This window comes from Microtus ochrogaster, chromosome 21 (assembly GCF_000317375.1).
Source record: "Microtus ochrogaster isolate Prairie Vole_2 chromosome 21, MicOch1.0, whole genome shotgun sequence".
In the NCBI taxonomy this organism is placed as follows: Eukaryota; Metazoa; Chordata; class Mammalia; order Rodentia; family Cricetidae; genus Microtus; species Microtus ochrogaster.
Genome location: NC_022022.1, coordinates 28,197,836 through 28,224,669, shown reverse-complemented (window position 1 = coordinate 28,224,669; position 26,834 = coordinate 28,197,836). Strand labels below are relative to the sequence as shown.

Below are 26,834 nucleotides of genomic sequence, written 5' to 3'. Positions count from 1 at the left end.
TCCCTGGTGCTGCGTTTTTTTTTTAAAGGCTTCCTAGAGATGATAATATTTGAACTATGGTCACCTATGTTGTAGGATGTGGTACATTTTGTGACTGGAATATTATAAATCTGTATATATGTCATGTCACTGTCTATAGAACAAATAATACATTTACAATGTTTGGTTGGTTATTGACTGGTTTGAGATGGATCTTATGTAACCCAGGCTAACCTTCATTTCCTGATCCAAATGCTGGGATTAAAGCAGTGTTTCACCATGCCTAGCTATAAATACATGATTTCTAATATAGGAAAGAACCCTAAAAGACAATTTAATGAATAAAAAATAGTTTTTCTCTAAAATTTTAGAATCTATTAGAGATACTACCATCAGATAAACTGATAAGGTGACATTCTGGGTTGTGAGTTTTGTTGACAGTTTTTAAGTAGCTTACAGTTTAAATGAGTGTTTTTTCATGTGTAAAGGTAGACATTGATGGGCTATGAATGTCAGGTTTCTTTTTATCTCTATAAATTTATTTTGTTTTCAAGTGACTTTTCTCTATTATACCATACATGTGTATGATTTATTTGTTTATGTGTATGGTGTTTTGTATATATGTGTATATTTGTATGTGTACCACATACTTACTTGGTACCAGAGGAATTCAGAAGACATTGGCTTCCCTGTAAGTAGTGTTAAGGATAGCTATGAGCCACCATGTAGGTGTTCAGAACCAAATCCAGGTCCTCTGCAAGAGTAACTAATGCTTTTAACTATTTCTCCATTCTTGACCTAGTATATTTGTTGACTTACTACTTTTACATTTTTTCAGCATTACTTTTTATTATTCCAAATAAAAAATAATAGCAATATGCTGATTTCAAAATAATATTTTGAACAGACATTTTTTATAACATTTTCTATTTTCTTATGGAACTAAATATTTTGGTCCACATACTATTAATTTTAATTATCATTTTCAGTGCATGAAATAGAAATGTTGCCTTTGAAAACAGATTTTATTAAGCACTAATTTGGAAAGCTTCCTTCCTTTTTTAGGAAAAAGGTATTGAAGCGATGTTTTCTCCACACCCTTGTCCTTCTTGGACCCTTGACTGGAACAGCCTTCCTGCTGCTGTCAGCCCAAAGGAAGGTGAGCTTTGGTTTGCTTGATAGTGAAGGTTTTATGTTCAGTATGGATACTCATTTCAGAACCATCTTACAATACTCAAAATGTCTCTTCGGTTGTATTTAACTATCCAGTGAGTTTTCATTTTATTTTTATTTTTAGAATTTTATATCACTCAAATTTAATGTTTTCCACATTTTCCTACATTGACTTCATTAATTCTTTTTTTTTCCTTTGATGACACATTTTAAAACAAATTGTATTATATTCTAGAATGTACAAATGACATCATAAATAGCTACAATTCCATTTATCACACTTAATCAAAATTAAGAAAATTGATTCATCATCATATTAAATCTATAGTAAGTAATTTATAATCAGATCCTCAATTATTTAAAATCTTGTTTTAAATAAATATCTCTTCATGCTTGGTGTTTATCTAAAGAATTATTTATTTTATTGTCCTAAATTATGTTTGGTTTGTTTTAAATAAATCTTTCCATGGTCCTATTTCAGTTTCCTGATTTTATAATTTTTACATTGGATACTTACTGGTATAGTTAATATTAATGGAATTTTAATTCTGCTATTATTTCTTCTGGTGCATGTACTCTTGGTTACTTACTTCCCTGTGGTTTTGTAATGTTAGTGTGTGAATTCAGTTTGGTTTCACCTTAATCTGTGGTTCTCAACAGTTTGGGGTTAAGGGTAAATCTCATAGAGGTAATATTTCCTCATTTCACACATCTCCAAATGTAGAACTTAAGACTATAACAGTTAGCCTTTTAGCTTCCAGTTCTGTCTGTCTGTCCGTCCTTGTTTGGAGCTGAGATCATCCTTCTTTGTTGCTGGATGGTACTATTGTACATGTTTTCTCGGGGTTACAGCTTCCAATGCTTTGCTTTTGATAGTCATGGTTGCCCCAGCTCTGTAGAGATGGTCGAGGACAAGCTTCTCTTCTTTATCCTGCTATTCCAGTGCAAGTCCCTAATGGGTAGAAATATCCTCAGGGCAGCCTTGGTGCCAATTACACTGATTTTCAGCCCTTTGCCCTTTTAAAAGACTGGATTTTCCGTGCTTTCCAACACTCCACAAAACATGTAAAGGGAGCCTCTAGTTGGGCACCAACTCAATTTCTCCATGTTCATGACATAAGTGTTGCCTTGAGCAATGAGGCTTTCCTTCTGATTGTGGAAGGTAACCAATAGGTTGGCAATAGCCTGTGATGTTTGGGGAGGATATTATGGGACTCCTTCAGTCAATAACTCAACAAGATGTAATCTGGAAACAGGGTGGTTTTACTTAGTTGGTGTGGGAAGTCCTTCTATATATGTGTTGCTTTTATTAGTTAATGAATAAAGCTCTTTTGGTCAGTGGCTTGGCAGAATAGAGTTAGGCAGGAAAACTAAAATTAATGCTGGGAGAAAGAAGGGGGAGTCAATGAGAAGCCATGTAGCTACCACAGGAGACAGATGCCTCCACCTAAACTTTGCTGATAGGTCACAACCCTAATGGAAATGGGTTAGTTTAGGATATAAGAGCTTGCTAGAAATATGCTTAAGCTATTGGCCAAACAGTATTGCAAATAATATAGTTTCTGTGTGACTATTTTGGGTCTGAGAAGCCAGGATGAACAGACAGCCTCTGCCAACACTTAATGGTATAAACTGTCTATTTGGAGCACTTGTCTCCCCCATTATATGGTGACTTCACTTGAATTTCTTTCATTTATGTATATAGTTTAGGAAACTTTTATAGTACTGGGTTCTCATATGTCTTTTCAAAAGGCCTTTGTGTAGTATGGTGTTGAGTCCTTTGGCTATGTGCCCACGAATTCTATAGTTAGATCTTGTGGTAGATCAATTTTCAGCTTTCTGAGGAACATCCACATTGATTTTTCATAGTGGCTTTATAAGTTTGCACTACCACTGGCAGTGAATAAGTGTTCCCTTTTCCCTTCATCCTTACCAGCATCTGCTGTCATATATTTTGTTAAAGTTGGCTATTCTGACTACTGTAAGGTGAACTCTCAAAGTAGTTTTAATTTGAATATCCATGATGGCTCAGGGTATTGAACTCTTTAAAAGTGATTTTAGCCATTTGTGTTTCATCTCTTGAGAACTCCCTATTTATATCTATACTCCACTTTTTAACTGGGTAATTGTTATTTTTAATTAGGTATGTTTTAGTATTTTCCTATGCCGATGAGTTCAAGCCTATTCCCCACTTTCTTTTACCAGATTCAGGTGTCTGGTTTAATGTTGAGGTCCTTAATCCATTTGTATTTGAGTTTTGTACAGGGTAATAGAAATGGATCTATATTCATTGTGTCCCCTTAGTTTGAGTATGTGTGTTTTAATTTTCATTCAATTCTAAAAATAATTTAATATCTTTCTTAATTTCTGTCTTAACTCAATTTTCAATCAGCTGTGAATTGTTCTGTTTCTCCAGCACCCTATGTGGCTTAAAATCTTAAAACCTCATAGTGTATGGTGTTGTAATATGAGCGGCGGGGCTGTGTCCCCGGCACCCTGGCCGCCCGCACGGCTAGCTTTACCTTATGCTCCAAAATAATTACACGGAAACTGTATTCTTTTAAACACTGCTTGGCCCATTAGTTTCAGTTCCTTATCGGCTAGCTCTTACATATTGATCTAACCCATTTCTGTTAATCTGTGTAGCCCATGAGCTGGCTTACCAGGAATGATCTTAATCTGCGTCTGCCTGGAGTGGGAGAATCATGGCGACTCCTTGACTCAGCTTCTTTCTCCCAGCATTCTGTTCTGTTTACTCCTCCCACCTATGTTTTAACCTATGAGGGCCAAGCAGTTTCTTTATTGCTTAACCAATGAAATCAACAGATTGATATGACACTCCCACATCAGTATGGTTCATTTTATTTTACTTAACTTCCATATTATTTTATTTTATTTTTCAGACAAGGTCTCACTATGTAATTCTGGCTGGCCTAGAACTTCGGTATAGCTTAGACTTGTTTGGAATTCACAGAGATCCATTTGCCTCTGCCTCTTGAGTGCTGGGATTAAAGAAATGGGTCATACATCATTTTATATCTCTTTTTTTCTGTTTATAAATCATGAAACCAGATTTCCTTTTCTTCAGTTTTAAATGTGTGTTAACTGTGGTGTGTGGTCATTGGGTAGATAGATAAAAGTGTAATTTTTCTCTACTATAGATGGATGTATTATGATTTTTTTTTACTGATTCTTTGTGGATTTCACTTTATGCATTCTGATCTGCTTATCTCCCCATCTCCTTGAATCTGCCCTCTGCCCTTGCAACCCCCCCATCAAAACCAAATTCAAAAGGTCCTTCCCCCACCTAATCCAAACAAAATAAGAAAAGAAAACAAAAACAGACTGAGTCTTATCATAGAATCTGTGGTGTGGCTTTGCTTGTGACTAAGCATTCATTGCCAAGAGCCCTTGGTCTGACTCGGCCTCTGGTCTCTGCCACACCACCAATAGTGGGCCCTCACTGGGCTGCTCTTGGATAGCCTGTTGTTCTGTGTCATGGAGATCCTTGTTGTCTTGGATCTGTAGGTTCATCCCCTTCACATAGATTCAGTGGGCTGGACAAACTCATAGCCCTGGTTCATAGATTCAGTGGGCTGGACAAACTCATAGCCCTGGTCTATGCCTGAGTGGTACCTGGGTTGGTCAGCTTCCTAGTGTTGTTAGATATTCTACTCTAGGGACAGTCTTCAAGAACCCTTTTATAGATCTTCACAAAAGTTTTTTAGCAGCCAGTATCTAGAGTTGATGATACTGTATGTTTTAAGGGGAATTTTGAAAAATAATACTTGATGTGACGAAATATCTATATGATTATACATGTTTATCTGGTTTATTCATTAAGACAAGTGTACAATTAAAAGACAAATTAAGTACTACTGAACAAAGAAGGTGATTTGGATCTGTTTCTAATCCCATGGAATCATTTGTTACCACACTAAGAAGATGTGAGAGTCTATACCAGTTATTTTAGGATTGTTATGAACTTGTTGATAAGGAACTTAAATTACAGATTCAAAGATAAATACTTAGTATTATTTTATACAGATTGTATTGTATCAATCTCTATAAAATGGAGTGAGATTTATGTTAGTGAGGAAATTTTTGTTTCTGAAACCGGCACTAGGCTAGGTTTCTGATCCTTCCTCATTTAATGATTAAGTGCCATTGTGGAGGGACACTGCCATCCAGAGACCTTCCTGGGACATCAGAGCATCTGTTTGTCTTACCATGTAACAGTAGCATTCACGTTCTCTTAGGGCTGGGATATGTGTGCACATCAAGAAAGTGGCTTTTAGGAATTTTTTTCTATTTTATTAGTTTTCCCATCATCACAGATAATTGGATACCACAGTTAATGGGCTTTGATGCTTTATAATGAAGCAGCTTTTGCTGAAATTTTATAAATATTTAAATTATTAATGGGTTAATTTTTTGTTTTAAGTAGTGTTCAAGTTACTGTGTGGCATCATAAGAAATGGAAAAAACCTTTTTCTTTGAACCAAAGATACTTGTAATAAAGTGCTCATTTGCAGCCATCAGCGTCACTCTCATTGAAGATAAAAGAGCTGGCTGCAGAAAATGCTGGCAAATGTATATACCAACTATATACACTTTCCCAGAAAGCTCTGAAAGACAGCTTCTGTTTCTAGTTAACACTAATTCTATTTTACACATTCACAAAGAAGTATTTTCTCACATAATTTAACTCATATTCCTTTACATATTTTTAAACATTTCACAGGAAATAACATCATTTTTAAACTTAAAACCTCTTAATATGGCTGAATGTGCTAAATGTGCAAGAATTATTTTTTGTACCTAAGTGGTCATAATTATATTTGGGGATGATGCCATTAATAATGAGTGTCCTTACTTTTCTGCTTATAAAAACTAATGAGCATTTTCAGCTAAATTGGCATGTTCTTTGCTATTCCAGACTGTTATAATAAAATTAGTTCAACTACAATGAACTATTCTCTTCTGTGCTTTAAACTACTTCCTCTCAGTGCCCAAACTCATTCATTATTTTATTTAATTAGGCCAGCTCCTACTGCAAAGAATCCTGAAGCAAGGAGACTTCCTCAGAGCTGTGCAAGCACACTATCTCACAAGCACACTATTTCACAAGCACTGAAGCAGTGTGGTTGTCTAAGATTGATTTGTCAGAAAGAAAAATAGTATCCTTAAGCATGGGTAAAAACAAAATGTTGTTATGGTTAGAAAACTGTATTTAATAGCATACATACACAGTACTAGTAGTGAACCACATAGAGTACATAGACATATATTTTATAGACTTGTTTGTGGAGAAATTGTTTTATATAGAAATCTGTACTCACATTTGTAATTTGACCATATTCTTTATTCATAAATATAGAAATTTGTATCTTTTCCATGCCAAAATAAACATGTTATGTATAATCACACAGATTGCTCTTCATTTTTAATTCCTAGGACACTTCTTTGTGTTAAAGATAAGTTATTTTCTACTAAGACTTTGCTCTGGCATATTGCCACGAGAAAATAGTATTTTGTAGCAGTATACACATTTAACAAACTAGATATTAATAGTATTTATTGACCAGAGGTTCCATGGGGCCACATTTGTATTTTCTCATATTCCCTCACACACACACACACACACACACACACACACACACACACACACACACACACACACACTCCTCTTTGTGGACTAAATAATACCAGCACTTAAAATTTCACAAAGCTTTTAGAGGAGCTCTGACAATGGGCAGAGACCGTAGCTCCTCACTGTCCAAGTGCATTTCATGTCAGAGGACAAAGAAACCTCTCCAGGAGCTCATGCAATAAGCCTTCAAAGCAGGGAGTAGGTTGAGTTAGAGACAGCTGGCAGGGAAAATGGGAAATCAGAGCCAAGGAAGATGTTAGGCATCACCTGCAATGAGAAAGTCAAAGCTGTTGGAGAGGTTAAGTAACTAGCACGCATTATGTGCCACACAAAAAGACACACGCCTGTCAAATCAGCTGAACTAAGTAAGACTCGAGGTCTCCACATATTGTGTGTCATAATAGCCATCACTTAGAGCGTTCATGCAGATCTCTGCCTGTGAAGCCACATGCACAGTTAGCGCAGTGCTAACTGCATCACCACGGCCCAAATAAAACTGAGTGACTTAGGGAAAGGAAATCTATTGACAGTATTTTAGAAGAATAGTTCATTTAAGTTACTTAAATCCATACAGAACTTCCCCTGAAAGCTACTTTTAGCGATCATACCTGTTCTAGACAGTGGTGCTTAAAAACACCAAAGGTGTGAGGAAGAAGGTTCAGGGGATAGGATGTGATAACCCTCCAATTACTGATTTTTTGTTTAAACCATTGAAATTTGAAATAAATTGATTAAAATCACATAAAATGAATATATTAAGAATTTCACATTTCCTAGACAAATTAGATTTTATTGTTCCTGAATTGTGGTTACTTCAAATTATAGTGATATTTTATTTATGTTTTATAAATAAAGCTTTCCTAAACACCAGAAGGTAAAACTAAACGACTAGAGGCCAGGCAGTGGTGTCACACACCTTTAATCCCATGTTGGATTAAGCAGATGGATCTCTGGGAGTTCAAGACTACCCTGGGCCACACAAGATCAGCGCAGAAACCAATCCAGGTGGTGGTGGCTCACACCTTTAATCCCCGCACTAGAGAGGAATGTAAGCTGAGATGAGACAGGAACTTGCTCCCTTCTAGTCTGAGGATTTCTTAGAGGAAAGAGCTCTCTAGTGGCTTGGCTGCTTTGCTTTTCTGATCTTCAGGTTGAACCCCAATATCTGTCTCTGGGTTTTTATTATCCGTGCTACATCAAATAATTTAATCTATTTCCAGCATTGTTTCTACTATTCTGTGACTGCTAGCAGATCATATTGTACCAAACTACTTCCCATTTGTTGACTGTACCTATGTTATAATTATGGTAAGAACAGGAGTTTATGAAATATCTTTTGATACTTCATAATTGTGGAAATATTTAATTATAATGCTTGCTCTGCAGTTAAAGATCATGATCATGAAGAGTGAGTTTTGTACTTTTTTTTTTCAAGAAATTGGTCTCCTTTCATTCTAGGTTTCTTCTTCTTTGTACAGTTTATATTGTTAGCAGTGACATGTAAACTAAAGCAGCTTAATTTATGTAGGTCCCATGTTGGTACTGTTGGTTGGTTGTTGGTTCATTGGTTGGTTTAGTTTTTGAGATAGAGTCTCACTGTGTAGCCCTGGCTAGCCTGAACTGAGTGCATAGAACAGGCTGGCCTCGGATTTGTGTTCATCCTGCCTCCTGAGTGCTGGGATTATAGGCCTGCACCACCTTACCTTTAAATTCAAGTTCTTGGTTGATTGTGGCGTGTGTGTGTGTGTGTGTGTGTGTGTGTGTGTGTGTGTGTGTGTGCATGCCTGTATGTGAATGTGTGTATTTCTCTGTTGAGTGTGCATGCCTATATGTGAATGTGTCGAAAGAAAGGACCTCTTAAACCTTTCTGAGGATGGCAGTGGTTTCACAGAACAATCTCACATCTAAGCTGATTCCCAGGCAGGAGGCAGGAGTGGGGAAGCAGAGTGTGTGGCCACCAGTACTCCCTTTAATGCACACTCACTTCTCTAGGTAAAAATGCCTGGCCTAACACCTGGAAGTCTGTAGCTAGAGATTCAGACAGTACCTGCTGCTGTTAGAGGAGAATGTGCTGTAGTCTAAGGCTTTTGAGGCTGAAACAGCATCTAGATTCTAACTTTATATCCCTGCCAAGTTTTTTTGTTTTTGTTGTGTTTTATTGTTGTTTGTTTGTTTGTTTTGAGACAGGGTCTCTCTTTGTAGCTCTGGCTATCCTGGAACTTGCTATGTAGACAAGGCTGGCCTTGAACTCACAGAGATCTACTTGGTTAGTTTGTGTGTGTGTGTGTGTGTGTGTGTGTGTGTGTGTGTGTGTGTGTATTTTTAGCAAAGTCATTAAAATACCAGTGTGTTTTCATCAGACTTTAGGAGCCAACAAAATTTCTTTTAATTGCTGAAGGAAAATAGCATGCCTATTTAAAAAGAATTGTAATTCATGTGAACCCCTCTGAAAAAAAATGTAGCTCATGGGGCAGGTTGGAGGCTACTTGGCCCAGTTGCTCTTACTCCTCCATGGTTAATTGTTAGTAATTGTGTTTAAATAAAAAGGGTGATTTCCCTTCAAATTGCTTTCTCCCCAAAATAGACTGAGTTAGGAGGGGACTCAGACCAAGATTCATGTTTGTAAATCTAATGTCTTTCAGTGTTACCAGCATCAAGTCAGATTTAGTGACTGTCTTAGCTAAGGCTTCTATTGCTGGGAAGAGACACCATGACCAGGGCAACTCATATAAAGGAAAGACATTTCATTGGGATGGCTTACATTTTCAAAGGTTTAGTCATAATGGTATCATCATGATGCAAGATGGTAGCCTGAAGGTAGACATGGTGTTGGAAAAGTAGCCGACAGTCCTACATCTTGACTCACAGGCAACAGGAAGTGGTCTGAGGCACTGGGCTTAGCTTGTACATGTATGAGACCTCAAAGTCTGCCTCCACGGTGATACACTTCTCCCAGCAAGGCCTCAGGTACTTCAACAAAACCACACCTCTTAATAGTGCCACTTCTTTTGGGGGTCAATTTCTTTCAAACTACCACAGTGACTAACAGAAGTAATCGACTGCTTGTCGTAGGATGGGTATTGCGAGAGTACTCTGAGTACGCGGAGGAAGAAAATAGTAACAATACACAAGAGTTATCTTTGAGATGTGATGCTTAAAAATGTGGTAATACAGCAATACATTTCTTTGCCTTGTTGTCAGGCTGCAAGTGTCTGCATCTCCATTCCCTGAGGCCAGATTCCAAGTGTTTTCCCAAGGGACTCTATCATATGGAAAACAGTCAGTCTTCCCCTGAATAATTTCTGTCACCTAATAAATGATTCATGAAGCTGTCAGCTCAATGGTGGGCACCTGACTAAGGGGATATATGAGTGACAGATTGAAATAGTAAGTTTACCTGAAATCTTAGTTGAATGTATTCTTAAACTGAAAGATTATCCTTGATGCTTTTTAAGAATATTAACATTCTTAATACCATGGCAAACCACAGTTTATTCAGAGTTAACTCCTTGTTTTGAGTCCGTTAGCGTCTAGTTGAGAGGGTTATACACTAAAACACAGGGATAATGAGTCCTGGGTGGGTACGTCCCAGTGAATATAGTTCTACACCTGAGCTGCTTACTTACATGTCTACCCTATTACTTCAAAGAAAACATAAGCAGGTGTTAACATTTTCCCAAATAATGGTTTGGTCATGTTTGAAGACCATGTTTATTGCAGCATAAAATGACATTTCCAGCTCTGGGTTGCCATTTACAGATATCACAGTGTCTTAGATAGTGAATTTTATTTTTATTTTGGTTTGACTTGGTTGATTTTGCTGTTGTTGTTTTGTTGGTTGATTTTTTGATTGGTTGGCTGATTAAGACAGGGTCTCCTGTATCACAGACTGGCCTTGAGCTTCTTACATAGCCTTGGATTTATAATCTTTCTGTTTCAGGTTCCCTAGTGTGAGGGTACCATCGCTCATATTGGCATAGTGTTTAATGTATATATTAAGACATCCTCAATAAACTGTGTTTAATAAAGACTTATGGCAACTCCCATGAGGAATGATTGATTCTAATTGTGGGGTGGAAGAAGACTACTCTTATTGGCATCTGTATCTTCACATCGGAAACATAATTTTAACAGTTAACTTGGGAAAGGGACACATTTGAAGCTAGAAAAAGCATGGAATTTCAGAAAGTCCTGGAGCTGTGTTTTACATGACCAGTAGAGCCTAATTCATCAGATTTTTGTGGCATAAATGCATCTAAAGTTAGGTATACTAAAACTGAAAATAATGGTTTTAGATTTTAAAATGTTTATATAAATTATATTTTAAATTATAAAACCTCAAGTTTTAAGTATGTATATCCTTAAATATTAGTTTATACTTAAATATTACTTTACAATGAACTGAAGGGTTTCTGGCAACATTTTTGTAATATTATTCCAATTTGAAAGTAACAGGAAAACATTCAAAGTATTTAAGCTATGTATTCTGTTTGCTTAAAAACTGAAATTTTTAGCTTTTAGAACTGTAATGTCATAGTTCTTTATTCATATACATAAACTGAAGAGAAATATTTAAGTGACAACTTAATTTCTTGATAAGGGAAACTGTGAAGGGGTAAATTCCATGAAGTCAAGGACCCTTTCCTAAACTTGAATTGTATGTTTTGTAACACCATAACGAAGTGTTCCTGTTACACGCTTTAAAACTGTTTGTTCTTGCAAGAATAGTACAAAAAATTCTAATCTAACTTTTAGTCATGTTTCCCAGTATGAATATTTTGACCATTTCTCATTTTATATATTGTCCCTGCCTCTACCCTTAAACCGTTTGTGATAGTTTCCGATGAAAAGCTTACATTTCTTTGTGCATACTATTGAGTGTTTTTCCTAAAATAAGAAGAACTGGGACCTTTACCTAGGATGCACAGGACCCTGGAGCACATTAAAACAGAAACAAAAGAAAATACAGTTACATTTTCTTAAAACAAACGAACAAACAAGACAATTAAAATACCACTGAGTTTCCATGGGTATAATACTAGTTTCTAAAACACAGGTCCTGTTTGGATTTTGCAATTTACCCCATTGATGTGTTTTCATGCAGAGAAAAGGCCCCTCTTAGTTATTTCAGTTCGTTATCACATTTGGCGCTCTCTCTCTCTCTCTCTCTCTCTCTCTCTCTCTCTCTCTCTCTCTCACAGACACATAATCCCTTTCTTTGTCTTCCTTGACCTTAATGCCTTGTAAAAATAAGACCAATTGTTTTGTGGGTATCTTTCAACCTTAGTTTGTCTGATATTCACCTGATTGGACGTGGTCGTGCTGTCTGAGCTAGACTAGCCCAAAAGGTTTTCTATGCAGTAGATCATAATAAAAATAATAATTAAAAAACTTAAAAGGTGAGTTTTCTTTGTAGGAGAAATTCTATTGTAATTTTTGGAGCATTGGCAGATTTCTTAGTTCATTAATTTTTGTTTCAGGTTTTTCATTTTTAGCCTTTAGTACTCTTAAGTTAAACGAGACAACCAAAGAAGCACATCCTGACCATGAATCCAGAGCCAAATCTGCCCTTGACCAACTGAGCATAAAAGCAACCAATCCCTGAGGATGAAAACTAACTAATCTGTAGTAGGAAGGCCATTTGTTCATTCCCGGCTTCCCAGACTCCAAATAATCATACAGAAGTTATATTAATTGTGTATTCCATATTGTTCCTGCCAACAAACAAGTTAATAATAATAATCAACCTTGCTTAACCAGAGCACACAAAAGGTATTTTGAACATTCCCCATGATAAGGAAGCTTCAAACATTGTATCCATTGGTCATTCATGGCTTATTAACAGCAAACTGCTAGAGATGATGAAGTGTAAAACTGATGAAATCTGCAGGGAATTTGATCTGAGCTTTCAAGTTGGACAAGAGTGCCATTGCAATATTCAACTGCTTTGTTCATTGCACGTTACCTTCCCCTAAGACTTGTGTTTTTGATGTTCTATAACAATCTTCCTTGCTAAGCTAATATGTGCTCCTGTGTCTGGCTAGAAACCTACTAGAATAAAGTATCTACGAAATTTTATTGTATCTTCCACCTTAGCTGATAAGAAATGTGAGCCACATAAAAATGTCTAAACAGAGAAAAAAAGTTTGAAATATTTCCAAGGGTCATCTTGAGGGAACATACTTTTCACTGAGAATAGTTGGCATCAAAGGAGGAAATGTACTGTTATCATATTTTCAGTTAAGTGTTAGTTCTGTAGTAATTCCTACAGTTGCCTCAGGTATGAACATGTTCTCAGTTAGCAAGGATTAATTTTTAATATATATTTGATTTATGAAGTTTGCTGATTAATCAAACCTACCATAGGTTGTTTCAGCTAAGAGTCTGAAAGTGAAGTATAGGCAAAACTTAGTTTTTAAGTATGCCTAATTTAAAACCATGTCCTATCCCTCTGTAGCTCTCTCAGACAGGTTGCCTGAATTATTTGATCCTTATATTTCTCAAAAAGAAAATCATAATAATTAACAAATCTGTTTCACATTAAGATGATATGTAATGTAACTTTCATTCAGCACTTTAGTGCTTTCCTTGAGAAACAAAAAATTGAATAAAATGCTAGTATTGCATGAAGAGGGACGCTAAAAAAAATCCCACACTAGCTCAGAATTGAGTATAATAAAGGTTTTTTATTTAGGGGTAGACTCAGAGATCACAGTCCTCTGATCAGACGGGAAATCCAACAGCCGAAAGAAAGAGTTACATCGGCATTTATGTTATAAGAGGCCATGCCCAAGTGGGCAGGTAGCTTAAAGGCTACTGGCTGAAGGATTTTCCTACAGCAATTGCAAATTAATTATACAACCAATGAGGTTACTGACAGTATTTCAGTTGGAGAAGAATGCAGAGAAGGCAGGTTGGCATAGCAGTTGGCATAGCATCTTGGTTGGCTTTTCTGTTGCTGTGGTAAGCACCATGACCAGGGCAGCATTTAGAAGCGTTTATTTGGGCTTACAGTTCTAGGGGGTTAGAATCCATACTGGCATGGCAGGCGGCAGTCAGGCAGACATGGTAGCTGGAGCTGGATGCTGAGAGCTCACATCCTGAAAGCACAAAGCAGCAGAGAGAATGGCCCCTGTAGGCTGATACTTGAATGTTTGATTCCTATTTAGGAAGGATCAGGAGCTAATTGTTAAAGGAGATGTGGCCTTGTTAGAGGAGGTGTGTCACTGGGGAGCGGGCTTTGGGGTTCAAAAAGACTGTGCCAGGCCTAGACTCTCCCTCCTTCCTTTCCTCACTCCCCCACACCTTATGCTTGTGGATCAGATAGATGTAAACGTTCAGCTACTGTTCCACTATCAGGCCCAACTTGCTTCCACGCTCTCCAACATGATGTCATGGGCTAACACTCTGAGGCTGTAAGCAAGTCCCCATTGAAATGCTTTCTCTTATAAGCTGTCTTGGTCATGATGTGTCTTCATAGCCCTAGAACAGTAAGTAAGACAAAAATGTATATTCTGCTGTTAAACTGTAAACTGTCTCTTTTGTATTTTGTGTGGTATAGAGCAGATGTTGATCAAATTTCCTGGACAAATATAAAATATCCTAAAGTATCATGGGGAATCACAGTCTGAATTCTTTTAATTCACCTCAATTTTCTGTAAAGGAAACCAAAAGCCTTAATGTCTAGGGAACAGGCTAGGAAAATCAACAAGCCATGAGGTACAGAGAAATCTAGACATCAGGATCAGATTATTAGACCACAGTCCATGCAATCAACTATAGTCAGTAACTAAAAGATAAAAACTAAGTTATATGCCCAACATATCAAGACCTTTAAGCTATAACATCTTAAAGGCTATATGACTTCTCAGTGACTTGTTTTTAGTTCAAAACCATATTATGAAGGTACAAGTGTTATATTAAACATGGTTTTTCTGCCCTGAAAATGAGCCTGGACTGTATGACCTGTTATCCCCTATGGCTCTTCAGTAAAATGCTGTACATTGAAGTAGCAGTTTCTAGACTTGTGGAAAGTTAATGCTGGAAGAAAGCTGAGATGTCACCTCCTTAAGTTGTGCTAGCTATGTTGAAACTTGCAGAGGTAACACAACTGCTTTTAGTGAACATGAAAAGCTGTGGTTTCTGTGATGTAATACCTGTGACACAGTGATAGGATCAAATCTGCAGTGTTAATACTTACAGTAACAAAATTGGGATTTGGGGAAATGGGCGTACATGCATATTTGAAAAGCGTAAGAGTATAACTGATGTATTCTATATTTTGCCACATTCTGGCCTTTGTAACTGTTATCGAATTTCTAACCCTCCTCTGATTGGCCAGTTCCAATTAGTTGGATTTGAGATATCCCTAACCTAAACAATTTATAAAGGCACATACCTGCAGATTTCTGTATTTTTAACAGGAAGTCTCTGTGAGAGTTTCCTGTCTCTGGTCACAGTGTTTAAAAAAAATCATTATTAATTTTGTTTGATGTGCTACCATGCATTATGATGTTAGACAAAAGGCTTTTTATGTCAGGGACACGTGCTAAAATATTTACAGCTGAAGTACTGTGATTGAGATTTTCTTTAAGACTAAAACGACTGATCGGGCATGTGATCAAACCGGACTCTCTGAATGTGGCTGACAATGGGAGCTGACTGAAAACCCAAAATCAGTGGGTTTTGATTCTACTGCATGTACTGGCTTTGTGGGGAGCATAGTCTGTTTGGATGCTCACCTTCCTAGACCTGGGTGGAGGGGGGGACGGGGGAGGGAAATGGGAGGAGGTGGAAATTTTTAATAAAAAAAAAGAAAAGAAAAAAAGACTAAAACGAAATTTGTTGTAACATTTTTGTATGAACTGAAATTAACTGTATTACAAATAAGTTTGACTTTGATTCTAAATTTAAATTTTTATTTCCATATTTACCTTTCCTACCAACCTACTGTTCTTAACCCGTGCGTAACTAAGGGGCTGCCCTTCACAGTGGCTAGCTTGTGCCTCAGCATTATCCACACCACAGAATTCGGTTCCTTTGCCTGTCTGCTCCAGCCAAAGTCCAGCCTCTTTATCCACAAGCCCTCAAGGCTTACTAGGTTTCTGGGTGTTTCTTTCTCTGCATACATCATGTGAGCAGAGCATGGCGCCCACCCTGACAGGGCTCTGCTGTGCTCCTTTGAAGCAGGATTAAGAACTCACTAAGCGGGGTGTGCCCATTAATTATAAGGTTTTAAAACTTGACTCCTGGAAATACATAGCTCAGATATTTTTAGTTTTAATAGGATTAGGTCTATTATGAAAGAATTTGAGAGTATATGTTATATTCCTGGAAAAGTATGTTTGTGAGTTAATTTAGTATGAAATGAGATGAGCTGTTTTTCTTCTATGTCAGAAAAATGAAATATGTATTTGCTGATACTGTAGAGATCTTGAGAAATATGAACAAAAGTAGCATCTCATAAAGTATATAAATGCATGTTGATCTGTACAATAATTATTTTTAATTTTAAACTTTTTATTCATTTTACATACCAACTTTAGTTCCTCCTCCCTCCATTCCTCTCCCGCTCCCCCCCCCACCCTGTCCATCTCCCATGCTCTCCTTAAAAGGGTAAAGGCAGGACCAAGCCCCTCCTCCCTGTGTCAAGGCTGAGCAAGGCATCCCACCATAGGGAATGGGCTCCAAAAGGCCACCTCATGCACCAGGGATAGATCCTGATCCCACTGCCAGAGGCCCGTCAAACAGACCAAGCTACATAAGTGTCGCCCACAGAGTGCCTAGTTCATCTTATGCAAGCTCCCCAGCTGTTGGTCTAGAATCTAATTCCCACAAGCTTAGGTCAGCTGTCTCTGAGTATCTCCCAGTCATGATCTTGATTCTTTTGCGCCCTTGCTCATATAATCCATCTTCCCTCTCTTTGACTGGACTTCTGGAGCTCGGCCTGGTTCTTGGCTGTGGATCTTTGTATCTGCTTCTATTATTTACGGCGATAAAGACTCTATAATGACAGGGTATTCACCAATCTGATTTTATTGGAAGACCAGTTCAGGTACCCTCTTCACTATTGCTAGGAGTCTTAGCTGGAGTCATCCTTGTGGATTCCTGGGAATTTCCCTAGCACCAGGTCTCTCCCTAACTTCATAATGAGTCCCTCTATCAAGATATCTCTTTCATTCCCCAACTCCACCATCTCATTCCCTCATCCCATCCCCTTCCCTCTACTGCACGCCCACCACAGTTTACCCAGGAGATCTCATCTATTTTCCCTTCCCAGGGCGATCCATGAATCTGCTTAGGGTCCTTCTTGTTACCTACCTTCTATGGAGCTCTCGATTGTAGTCTGGTTGTCCTTTGCTTTACATCTAGTGTCCACTTATGAGTGAGTACATACAGTGTTTGATTTTCTGGGTCTGGATTACCTCACTCTGGATTTTTTTTTTTCTAGTTCAATCCACTTCTCAGTACCTCAATAATAATTTCTTAGCCATCTCCTTGAAACAGCACATTGTAAACAAATCTTCACTGTGTAACATTATAGATAGAAAAGGCAAACGTCAAGACAATGAGAAAATCGGTTGCTTCCTGGTTAATGGGGAAGTAAGAAACAAAGAATTTGGGAGATTTAAGATTGAAAAGCCCTCTGCATGATACTGTAATAGTGGGTGTATATCTTATCCAGTCCCACAGAATGCATATCACAGAGTGAACCTTCATTTAAATTGGATCAGGTGATGAGGTGTGATTCTGTGGTTTGGGGTGCTGATCATGGGAGACAGAGGGACTAGAAGTTGATTCATTAAATGGTCAAGTTTTACATGTTTTTCTCCATTCTCTGAAGTTAAAATTGCTATAAACCATAAATTCTATAAACATCCACTTACACACACACACACAGGTTGGGGGAAGGAGAGGAGAGAGATTATTATCTTAAGAGTACTTTATCCCAAGTTACACAGATCTTTAATGACTCTGTTAAACATCAACATTTAAAAACAGACATTTACCAGCAAATCTTACCACGTTGATATTTATGGGAGTGTTTTGCATTTCCAAAGTTAGAGTTGGGGTTTTCTAACTATTTCTCCAGTGTTTCCTTTTTCTGTGCTTTATTTCTGCTTTTATGCTGTTTTCTTTCATGTATATTATTGGTTATTTATTAGAATGAATGTTTAAATCATTTACTTTTCTGTCTTTATTGCTTCCCAATGAGTGCATTCCTAGTAAAGTTTCCGGACTTTGCGAAACATGCTTTACTGTGTCTCATACTTTAATGTATTGCTCTTATTACTCTTCATTTCTTAAAAGTATGTCATTTGGTTTTGATTATTTTGTCCATCCAAGACTTATTTATGGACTGTTTTTAATTCCCAAGGTTTAAATGTATTTCTCTTTCGAATAGCTTTTTAACTTTAAAAAACTTGCTTGTGCACATGCTTGTGTGTGTATGTGTGTGCGCATGCTCTCATGTGTATGTGTGTGCAAGTATACTTATCAATGCAGACATGTGCAAAGGCCAGAAGTTGACATTGGGTTGTCTCTTCAGTCATATTTTTTTTATTTACATTTGAGATAGGTTTCTCACTTAACCTGGCAAACACTTCAGATCCTCCTGTCTCCCCCTACTGCACTAGGGTTACAGGCATGAGCCTCCTCCCATGCCTGGCTTTTATGTGGATACTGGGGACTTGAACTCGTGTCCTTATGCCTGAGCATTTCTCCAGCTCGATTAACAGTTTTGATGAATGTAGTCAAAATCGAAAATGTAATACATGAATGATTTCACTAATGTTGTGGACATTTTTTTTGTATCTTTATTATTCCAGGTTTCGTACCATGTATTTTGACCATATTCAGACACCCTACCTCCTTCTATATCCACCATTCCCTCTCTACCCACCCAACTTTCCAGATTTCTTTCCAGCTGTTCCAGTTTATATAACCCAGCTACTCTTGGGAGTGAAGCACAATTGGTATTTAACAGTGTATCTCTGTCTATGCTCAAAACAGAGTTTATATGTGTATACATAAGTGAAATGTTTTATTCTTTGGGTCTTCTAGAAACATTAGTCCTATAATCCTGCTGGTAGCATCAGGATAAAACTAAATAAGAAAATTTCCCCATACCCTAAAGAGATTGTTCCCTTTTCTCCTCTGGCTAGATACTTGTATATACACATGTATACACACACACACTCCTACACACTTATGCACACAAGCACGCCTACAGCTCACTTTCACTAATTCAGGCACTTATTCTCTTTGCATTGTTGATGGAATTATACATTTTTGATAGCTTTCTACTTTGGTAACAGCTGTCAGAGTCTTCTTTGCTAACATTGTTTCATATTTTGATCCTCTACTTTTCTGTGCACCAACTGTTCCATCTCTGTAGAACCTAGTTTTCATTAGTGTGTTGTGAAATCATTTTGCCATGGCCTTATCAGAAATTAACATTTCAACTCATTTTTTTTTGCCACTGTTTCCCTCCTAAAATGTTCTGTTTTCTGTTTTGGGATCCATAGTTTCTTATTATATAGTCTCCTCTTACAAAAGACTCTTTAGAACAAGGAAATATAAAATGGTATATGTCATATTTAGCAGTGACCAAAGACATACTTTCTTGGTATTCTTCACAGGAATAAACTATTAAAATCTTCAGAAGCACTATCATTCCACCCACCTCCCAATTTTTTAAAAACAACAAAAAGGGTCAGTTTTTAACAATGTATTATCTAAGTAAATCAAACACTACTCAGAGACAGACATTTGAGTGTATGTGTTTTTAAAATGCATGTGTGTACAAACACACAAAATTTGATGTTGCCCAGAAACTCCAACTAATAAATAATCTCACAAGATTCATGTCCATCTCGTGAGCCACCTACATGGTACCGCTGCTGAATCACGCTTTGTGATAATTGCTAACTCAGATGGAACTCCAGAGCAAATGACATGGAGCACAGATCTGAAGACAGATGGTATAAATATCAGTTGTCTCAACCTGCTGGAACAATCTTTTATTTTTCTTTAAGTACAGAAAATTTGTGTATAATCAATAAAATTAAATCTCATAATAAAAACACCCCTACAAACAGCCAGTGTGTTCAGTTCAGTCAGGTTCCACATGGAGTATATGTTGACTCACTTTCTGCTCTGCTGGGGTACTTTCTTGTGGGTCTGTGAGATTAGGATCATTTCTTTTCCATAAATACTAACTTATCACAAATGGCTTTCCTAATCAGTAAATGCTGTGCACTTTAATTAAATTCCATGAAAAGGAAAGGTAGACTATGCATTAAATTACCATTTTTTTCTGTCGGGATGTGAGTTCTCTTAACATGTAGTTTTTGTTAGCCTTATGATAAGCACATCCCTTTTGATAAGCATACCCCATGGGTTCTCAAGAAAAACTGCAAAAGTAGAGACGAGCTGGGATGTGTTAGGAAAGTCCATGGTGATGCAGTTCATCTTCAAACAGGAGAGCTTCTCTCTGGCTTTCAATTCCTATTCCTATATGATATGCTATGGGTACAACCTTTAATTTAAGAGAGTCCCCAAGTGCTGTTTGTATCTAATCTGTGGTATAGACCTATATACCACAGAGTATATAGGACTTCTCTTACTTTCCTGCTGCTCTTCAGCACAAGCTTCTTTACACGTTCCTGGCAGTTGTTTTCACATCTTGGTGCATCTGTTCAGTGGCTCAAAGCTAGTCATGCTAAGTCATTAAAGTGTTGTCTCCAAGCACCCTTTCAGGAATAGATAGCACATGCAGCTCATCACCTGACTCCCTTCACTTGTCCAGACTTCATAGTTCAGTTCTTGCCACCATCAACAGAAAAATGCTGACGGCTGTTCCGGAATCTGTGATCATGGCCAAAGTTGAGATCACAACAATCTTGGTTGTGACTGCTTGACATGGCTATTCTATTACCATCCTTTTTTTCTTTTTTTCTTTTCTCTCTCTCTCTCTCTCTCTCTCTCTCTCTCTCTCTCTCTCTCTCTCTTTTTTTTTTTTTTTTTGAGTCAGTCTTATGATGTTGCCCAGGCTGGCCTCAGACTCTCTACTTAGCCAAAGCTTGTTTAGACCCCTGCTCTTCCTGCTTCTGTATCATGCTTATATCATAACAGAGATGTGTTCTTGCTTCTGTGTCCAGCTCACTAACTTGTTATCAGTGATGGTGGTGGTAACTTAAGCATCTAAATCTTTGAGGAGCCGGGGAGAACATTCAACATGTCTGTCTCGTTTTCATTCATTGTATTTGTTGTTTGTTTGCCTGAGATTTACTACATTGATTGCTTTTTTTGCTCCCATTTCTATTTATGAGCTATGGTGTGAAGGTCACAAATTCATGGCCTTTTTGTTCAGAGCCACAGATTTAGGTGGTAACCCACATATACTGATAAATATCTTTTTTTTAATATTTAATTATTTATTATGTATACAATATTCTGTCTGTGTGTATGTCTGCAGGCCAGAAGAGGGCACCAGACCTCATTACAGATGGTTGTGAGCCACCATGTGGTTGCCGGGAATTGAACTCAGGACCTTTGGAAGAGCAGGCAATGCTCTTAACCACTGAGCCATCTCTCCAGCCCGATAAATATCTTTTAAAAATAATTTGGCAAACTTTTTTTTAAAAAAATGTGTTTATAAGTGACTATTTTTTTGGAACTGGCTAAGGGAATGTAGGATCAGATATACATGCAGGGTGGTTTATAATTGTTTCTGAGCATGAAGAATTGGCTTCCAAGAAGTTTCACACTATGGTGACTTGTTCCTTATGGAAAGAAAGCTCTACTTCCTTGGCCTCAGAAGAACTGATTTGGATTTAAAGTTGGATTGAAGAGAATCTGGGGAAAGAAGAGCTTGTGTGCATTGTTGGTAAGCAGTAGGAGGCTAGTTCATCATAGATTCACAGACCTCAGTACTCCACAGCCCTTACACACACTCGCATACACACACACACACATATGGCAAATGATCTGTTGTTCCTGTGTTCTTACCACTACTTCAACCTTTTTTTTGACTTTCACTTTTCACCCCTCCTATGTTTCATCTTGGGGAATGTGTAACTAATTGAAGTAAAGTTCAGAGAGTTTTGCTAGTAAAAAACTCTTTAAGGAATTCTAAAGAAGTTTTTTACAATAGGATCACAGCCCAATCCCATTGCCATCCTTAGAACTTCAACATAAACCTCTGTAGACGGAGGCTGCTTGTTCATTTCCCAGCTGCCCAGACCTGAAATAATCACACAGAAACTGTGTTATTATAGCACTGTTTGGCCTATTAGCTCACGTTTCTTATTGACTAGCTCTTATATATTAAATTAACCCATTTCTATTAATCTTTGTTTTGCTATGTGGTTGTGGCCTACTGGTAAGGTTCCATACGGCATCTGTCTCCTGCAGTGATGGCTATATGGCTTCTCCCTGACTCTACCTACTCTCTCTATATATACCTCTTCCAGCCTGGCTATCTTCTGTTGAGCCATTGGCTGAAAGCAGCTTCTTTATTAACCAATAGTTATAAAAACATATTCACAGCATACAGAGGGGAATGTCACATCAAACCTCTTCATTTTAAACCTGCCCTTTTTTCTCAGCTTCAAAGCTTTGTTTTTGAAAGTAGAACCCATCACTGTGTCTACCTCTACATTGTCTGCTAAAACTAAGCTTACCAGGGTCCTCCCTGCCCTCCACCACCTCCTCTTCCCGGTGTACCAATCAAGTTCTCTGGACACTTTTCAGTTTTTTTCTGCCTGTGCCTCTGTAGCATTTACCACTCTTCTGCAGCCTGTTTGGCCACACTCTGTCTTTATATCTGTTGGCATGCTCTCCTAGGTGATGTTGTGGTTCCTTGTGTGTTTCATAGGATTTAGGTTACTCTATCTAGGATGTACTGACTGCCTGTCTCTAGCTATTACTGCTTAGCTACACTTGGAGATCCTGAGGATAGTAGCTATGCCATATCATTGTGACTCCAAGTCATCCGTGCCTTGCTCATAGTAGAAACTGTAAGCAAGAGAAATTAGCCACTAAAATGAAAGTCCTTTTTTATGCCTCTACAGAAACATATCATTATGTAATTTTACTTGATGTCATTGTTTTTTTAAGACTTCTTTATTTTCTTTTTTTCCCTTTTATTGAAAATAGCTTTTGTTTGTTTTTCCTCACATAATGTATCTTGGTCATGTTTCCCCACCTCTATTCCCTCCTCTCCAACTCTCCCATCTGGCTCTACCCACTTCCTGTCTCTCATTCGAAATAGTCAGGCTTCTAAGGGATAATGACAAAACATAGTACAATGTAATATAATAAGAAGATTAAAACTAGTGCATCAAGATAGGACAAAACTAGCACAAGAAAATGCTCAAGAAAAGGCACAAACAACATGTAGATGCAGAGACCCACTCATTGACACACTCAGGCATCTCATAACAACACTATACCAGTAGCCATGCTGTATACACAAAGGACACTCTTTCCACCGCCTCTTCTTCAGGGTTCCGAGCCCTAAGGGGATGGATCTGATAGGGACATCGCATTTAGGGCAATAGTATCTTTTTGATCATTGTGCCTAAAAGTATTCTCCCTCGCCCAATACAGTTCATACCCATTTTTAATCTAAGAATGTTTCCTTCCTTAGAAACTATTGATATCTTTGAATAAAGTTTTCATTGCATTTATTCTGGTTTCCCTCCAAGAATACTACTGTTCAGTAGCCAACTTTTCATTGGCTCTCTACCACAGTTCTCATATTTCACTTTTTATTTATTTTTCTTTCTTCTCATCCTTTATGTTTCTTAATTTGAATACTGAGTTTTTATACCATAGCAGTCCTATTTCATAACACTTATAAGGAAGTGTTTTCTATAATTTTGAAAGATACAATAATATCTCAACTTTTTGAACATTACCATATGTCTACAATGATAAGAATGTATCTATGAACTACCACAAATTATATGCCTCTGGTGTCTGAAAACAACTGGAAAATTTCCACCCTCTAGTGAGAAAGGACTGGATATGAAAGGAACTAATGTTTACTGAAAGTTGGTGGGTTTCCAGGGACTGTGCTATGATCCTATTTATTTCTCACAATATTCCTATGGAAGGGTTTTTATTTACATTACAGAGGTAAAGCAAATACTCTGAAAATTAGTACTTGACAAGGTCAAATAGCTAATGAACACTTGAGCCAGCAGTAAGCGCCAAACTTTTGTTCTTCAGTAGTAGTGTATTATTTCACATGGTCGTCCACATCTCTCCAAGAAACTCCCATGCCATCTATCAATCATAGTCTATTTTTCTTTTCTTGCTATTACTCTCAAATTTCATGGGCTGTTCTCCAGGCCTACAAAAGGGAAATTAAGAGTAGAGATTTTTAGAATAAACACAAAAAGCAGCAAAAAAGCACTTGCTTTTAAGCCCAGTATGAGAGTGGACACAGAAAACTATATCAAGCAGTCTGAATATACCGAACCTCATAAAAATTAGCAGATATACCTCTGTGTCCACTTTGTTATAATATCATATTGTTTATGAACAATATAACTATGGTTAGAGTCATTAAAGAAAGATTAAATTATGAAGTCAGGGAGAGGACTCAGAGGGCAAAGACTTATGATATAAACATTAACATCTGAGTTTAAATCCTTATTACCCATGTAAATGCCGAGTGATGGTGCCACACGCTTATGATTCCATTGATGGGGGTCACAGACACAGGCAGGTTCCTGGGGCTTGCTGGGGCAGGTTAGGTCAGAGATCCTGTCTCAAAACGACAAAGTGGAGAAGCAAAGGAGATGACATCCCACTTTCAACCTCCACACACCAACACACCTGTACGCAGGTAAACTGCACAAGAAAGCACAAACACAGAAAGGTAAAATTGCATTAAACTTTACTCCAAGATGTCTAAAAACCTGAATTTTAAATTTTCAAATTATAAAAAGTGTTTTTTGAGTTTCCAAATGATTGTCACAAAGGATGGGTAAATATTAATCTACAGTAAAACAGTGGTGAGAATAAAGTTTCACTTCATATATCAACATAGATAGAACTTGTGAACATATTTGACTGAGAAATTTGAGTTGCAAAAAATACCCTTATAATTGCGTTAATTTAAGATTTATAACCAAAGCTAGATATTAATATTATTAAAGATACAGCAAAAGTTTACAAAAGTCAGTATATTGGTAAGCACAAATTCAAGATGGTGGTTCTTCAATGGCAGGGAAGTGAAAGAAAAAGACACATAGAACTGCAAAAGGATTAGTAATGTTCTGTTTCTTAAGCTGATTATTAGATACCTCAGTTTCGCATCATCATCAGTGTGTATGATTTACACCAGCTTAAGATGTGTGTAGATGTATAAAAATGTTTAACAGCATATTTTGGTATGTTTTGGTATTATCTAGAGATACTTAGATACTTAGAAGAGCTTTCCAAAGATATTTGACAGGCGACTCATCATTGTTATTATTACCAAATAAGATATAAAAAAAAAAAAACAGCTACATCAGGAAGCACATCTGAAACAATATGCATTTATCTAAGGAAACTTATATTAAAGTTTTTTGGTATGTACAATATTATGAACTACAAGTCTAATCTACTAAATTATGATATGCTCTTTGTAAACATTATCTGAAATTCATGATTCTTAGGACTAGTGAAAAACATGATTTCAATAACAACACTGCATTAAATTCTAGAGAAAACATCATCTAATTATAAGCTGTGAGAAATTTATAGAAATGTGGGGACCATTTTTGTCCTCTGTTCATCATGAATGAGCATCTTTGGAGTAGAATTATTCTGTTGCAAAATGTAATTTCTTCTTTATGATTGAATAATTATATTCTTTTTATTTACATGGATAGTAAGATAAACTAACTGAATTTCATTTCAGCATAGCTACAAAGAGTTTTACTAGGTTTTCTTGTTGTTGTTGTTGTTGTTGTTATAAAAAGAGTCATAACTAGCAAGGCTGAGAAAAAACTAATTTGTACATCTGTGAAGTTTATAAATGATTTTTCTAAAGGGCTGAGAATAGGTCAATTCTCAGCCAGGCTTGGTGGCATATGCCTTTAATCACAGCACTAGGGAGTAAGAAGCAGGCCAGCCTGGTCTATAGAGTGAGTTTCAGGACAACCAGGGCTATGCAGAAGAGAAACCCTGCCTCAAAAACACCAAAATAATAGTAAGAATTATTATTACATAACAATAATGCTACATAATGATTAAATAATTACATTGTTATATATTATAATGTGTAGTATATAATTGTTCCAATATATAATATAATTTGTGGTATGTTATTATTGTATGATAATATATAATATATTATTATAAGAAAAGATTAAGTCAAACGTCTAAGAAAATTTGTGTTAAGATTTAGGAATTTCTATGTGTTTTTTATTGCTTTTGCATTTTTATTGCATTATAATCCTCAGTTAATGATTTAATACTGATTTATATCCAATATTATAAAGGGAATGTAATTTTCATTTCTTATATATTACATGTGAATGAAAAGACTCAGCTTCCCATTGGTTAAAACTATAAGGCATATAGATATTTCTAAAGATTTTCAAATATTTCTCACATCTAAAAGCATTTTTTTATTACACAGTAATTCCTAATTCTATTTATAATTCTGAAAAGATACAGAATGTTGGATTGTGAGTGGCTTGTATCTTTTGAAACAGGTGGTTTGGGCACAGAATACAATCTAATGCCTTGTATCAGGGTCACTATATGTATTTTTTTTTTAACTTTTCCTGGAACTAATCTCCTTAAAAGCTAATACTCCAGCAGACAAACAATGCCCCTCTGGAGGGCTGAGTAAAAGTGGGTCAGGAGGGGATTAAAGACTGGCACTAAGTGAAGCAGTAAAAGCTTTACTCTTACACTCCTCCCGGTTATTTGAGAATCTTAAATTGCTGGCTAATTCTGACCCCTTCCTTTTGCTTCCTCTCCCTTGCCCTGGTGTGTGAGCCCTTATTGTTCATCTGTG

The 26,834-nt window shown here is 37.0% G+C and overlaps 1 protein-coding gene and 1 long non-coding RNA gene across 4 annotated transcripts in view; one reads left to right on the top strand and one right to left on the bottom strand.

The window, feature by feature from the left end:
- The window catches only part of Gstcd (glutathione S-transferase C-terminal domain containing), a 75,013-nt gene that overhangs the window by 24,420 nt on the left and 23,759 nt on the right, over window positions 1-26,834 (top strand). For both annotated transcript variants that reach the window (XM_013350068.2, XM_026784007.1), the window contains exon 5: window positions 1,045-1,138. In XM_013350068.2, coding sequence (XP_013205522.1) covers window positions 1,045-1,138 — 94 coding nt within the window. The remainder of the gene's footprint in view (window positions 1-1,044; window positions 1,139-26,834) is intronic.
- The window catches only part of LOC106144035, a 56,102-nt gene continuing 51,595 nt past the window's right edge, over window positions 22,328-26,834 (bottom strand). For both annotated transcript variants that reach the window (XR_001229147.2, XR_003377843.1), the window contains 2 exons: window positions 24,477-24,670; window positions 22,328-24,167 (listed from right to left, as the gene is read on the bottom strand). This is a non-coding gene — a long non-coding RNA (uncharacterized LOC106144035). The remainder of the gene's footprint in view (window positions 24,168-24,476; window positions 24,671-26,834) is intronic.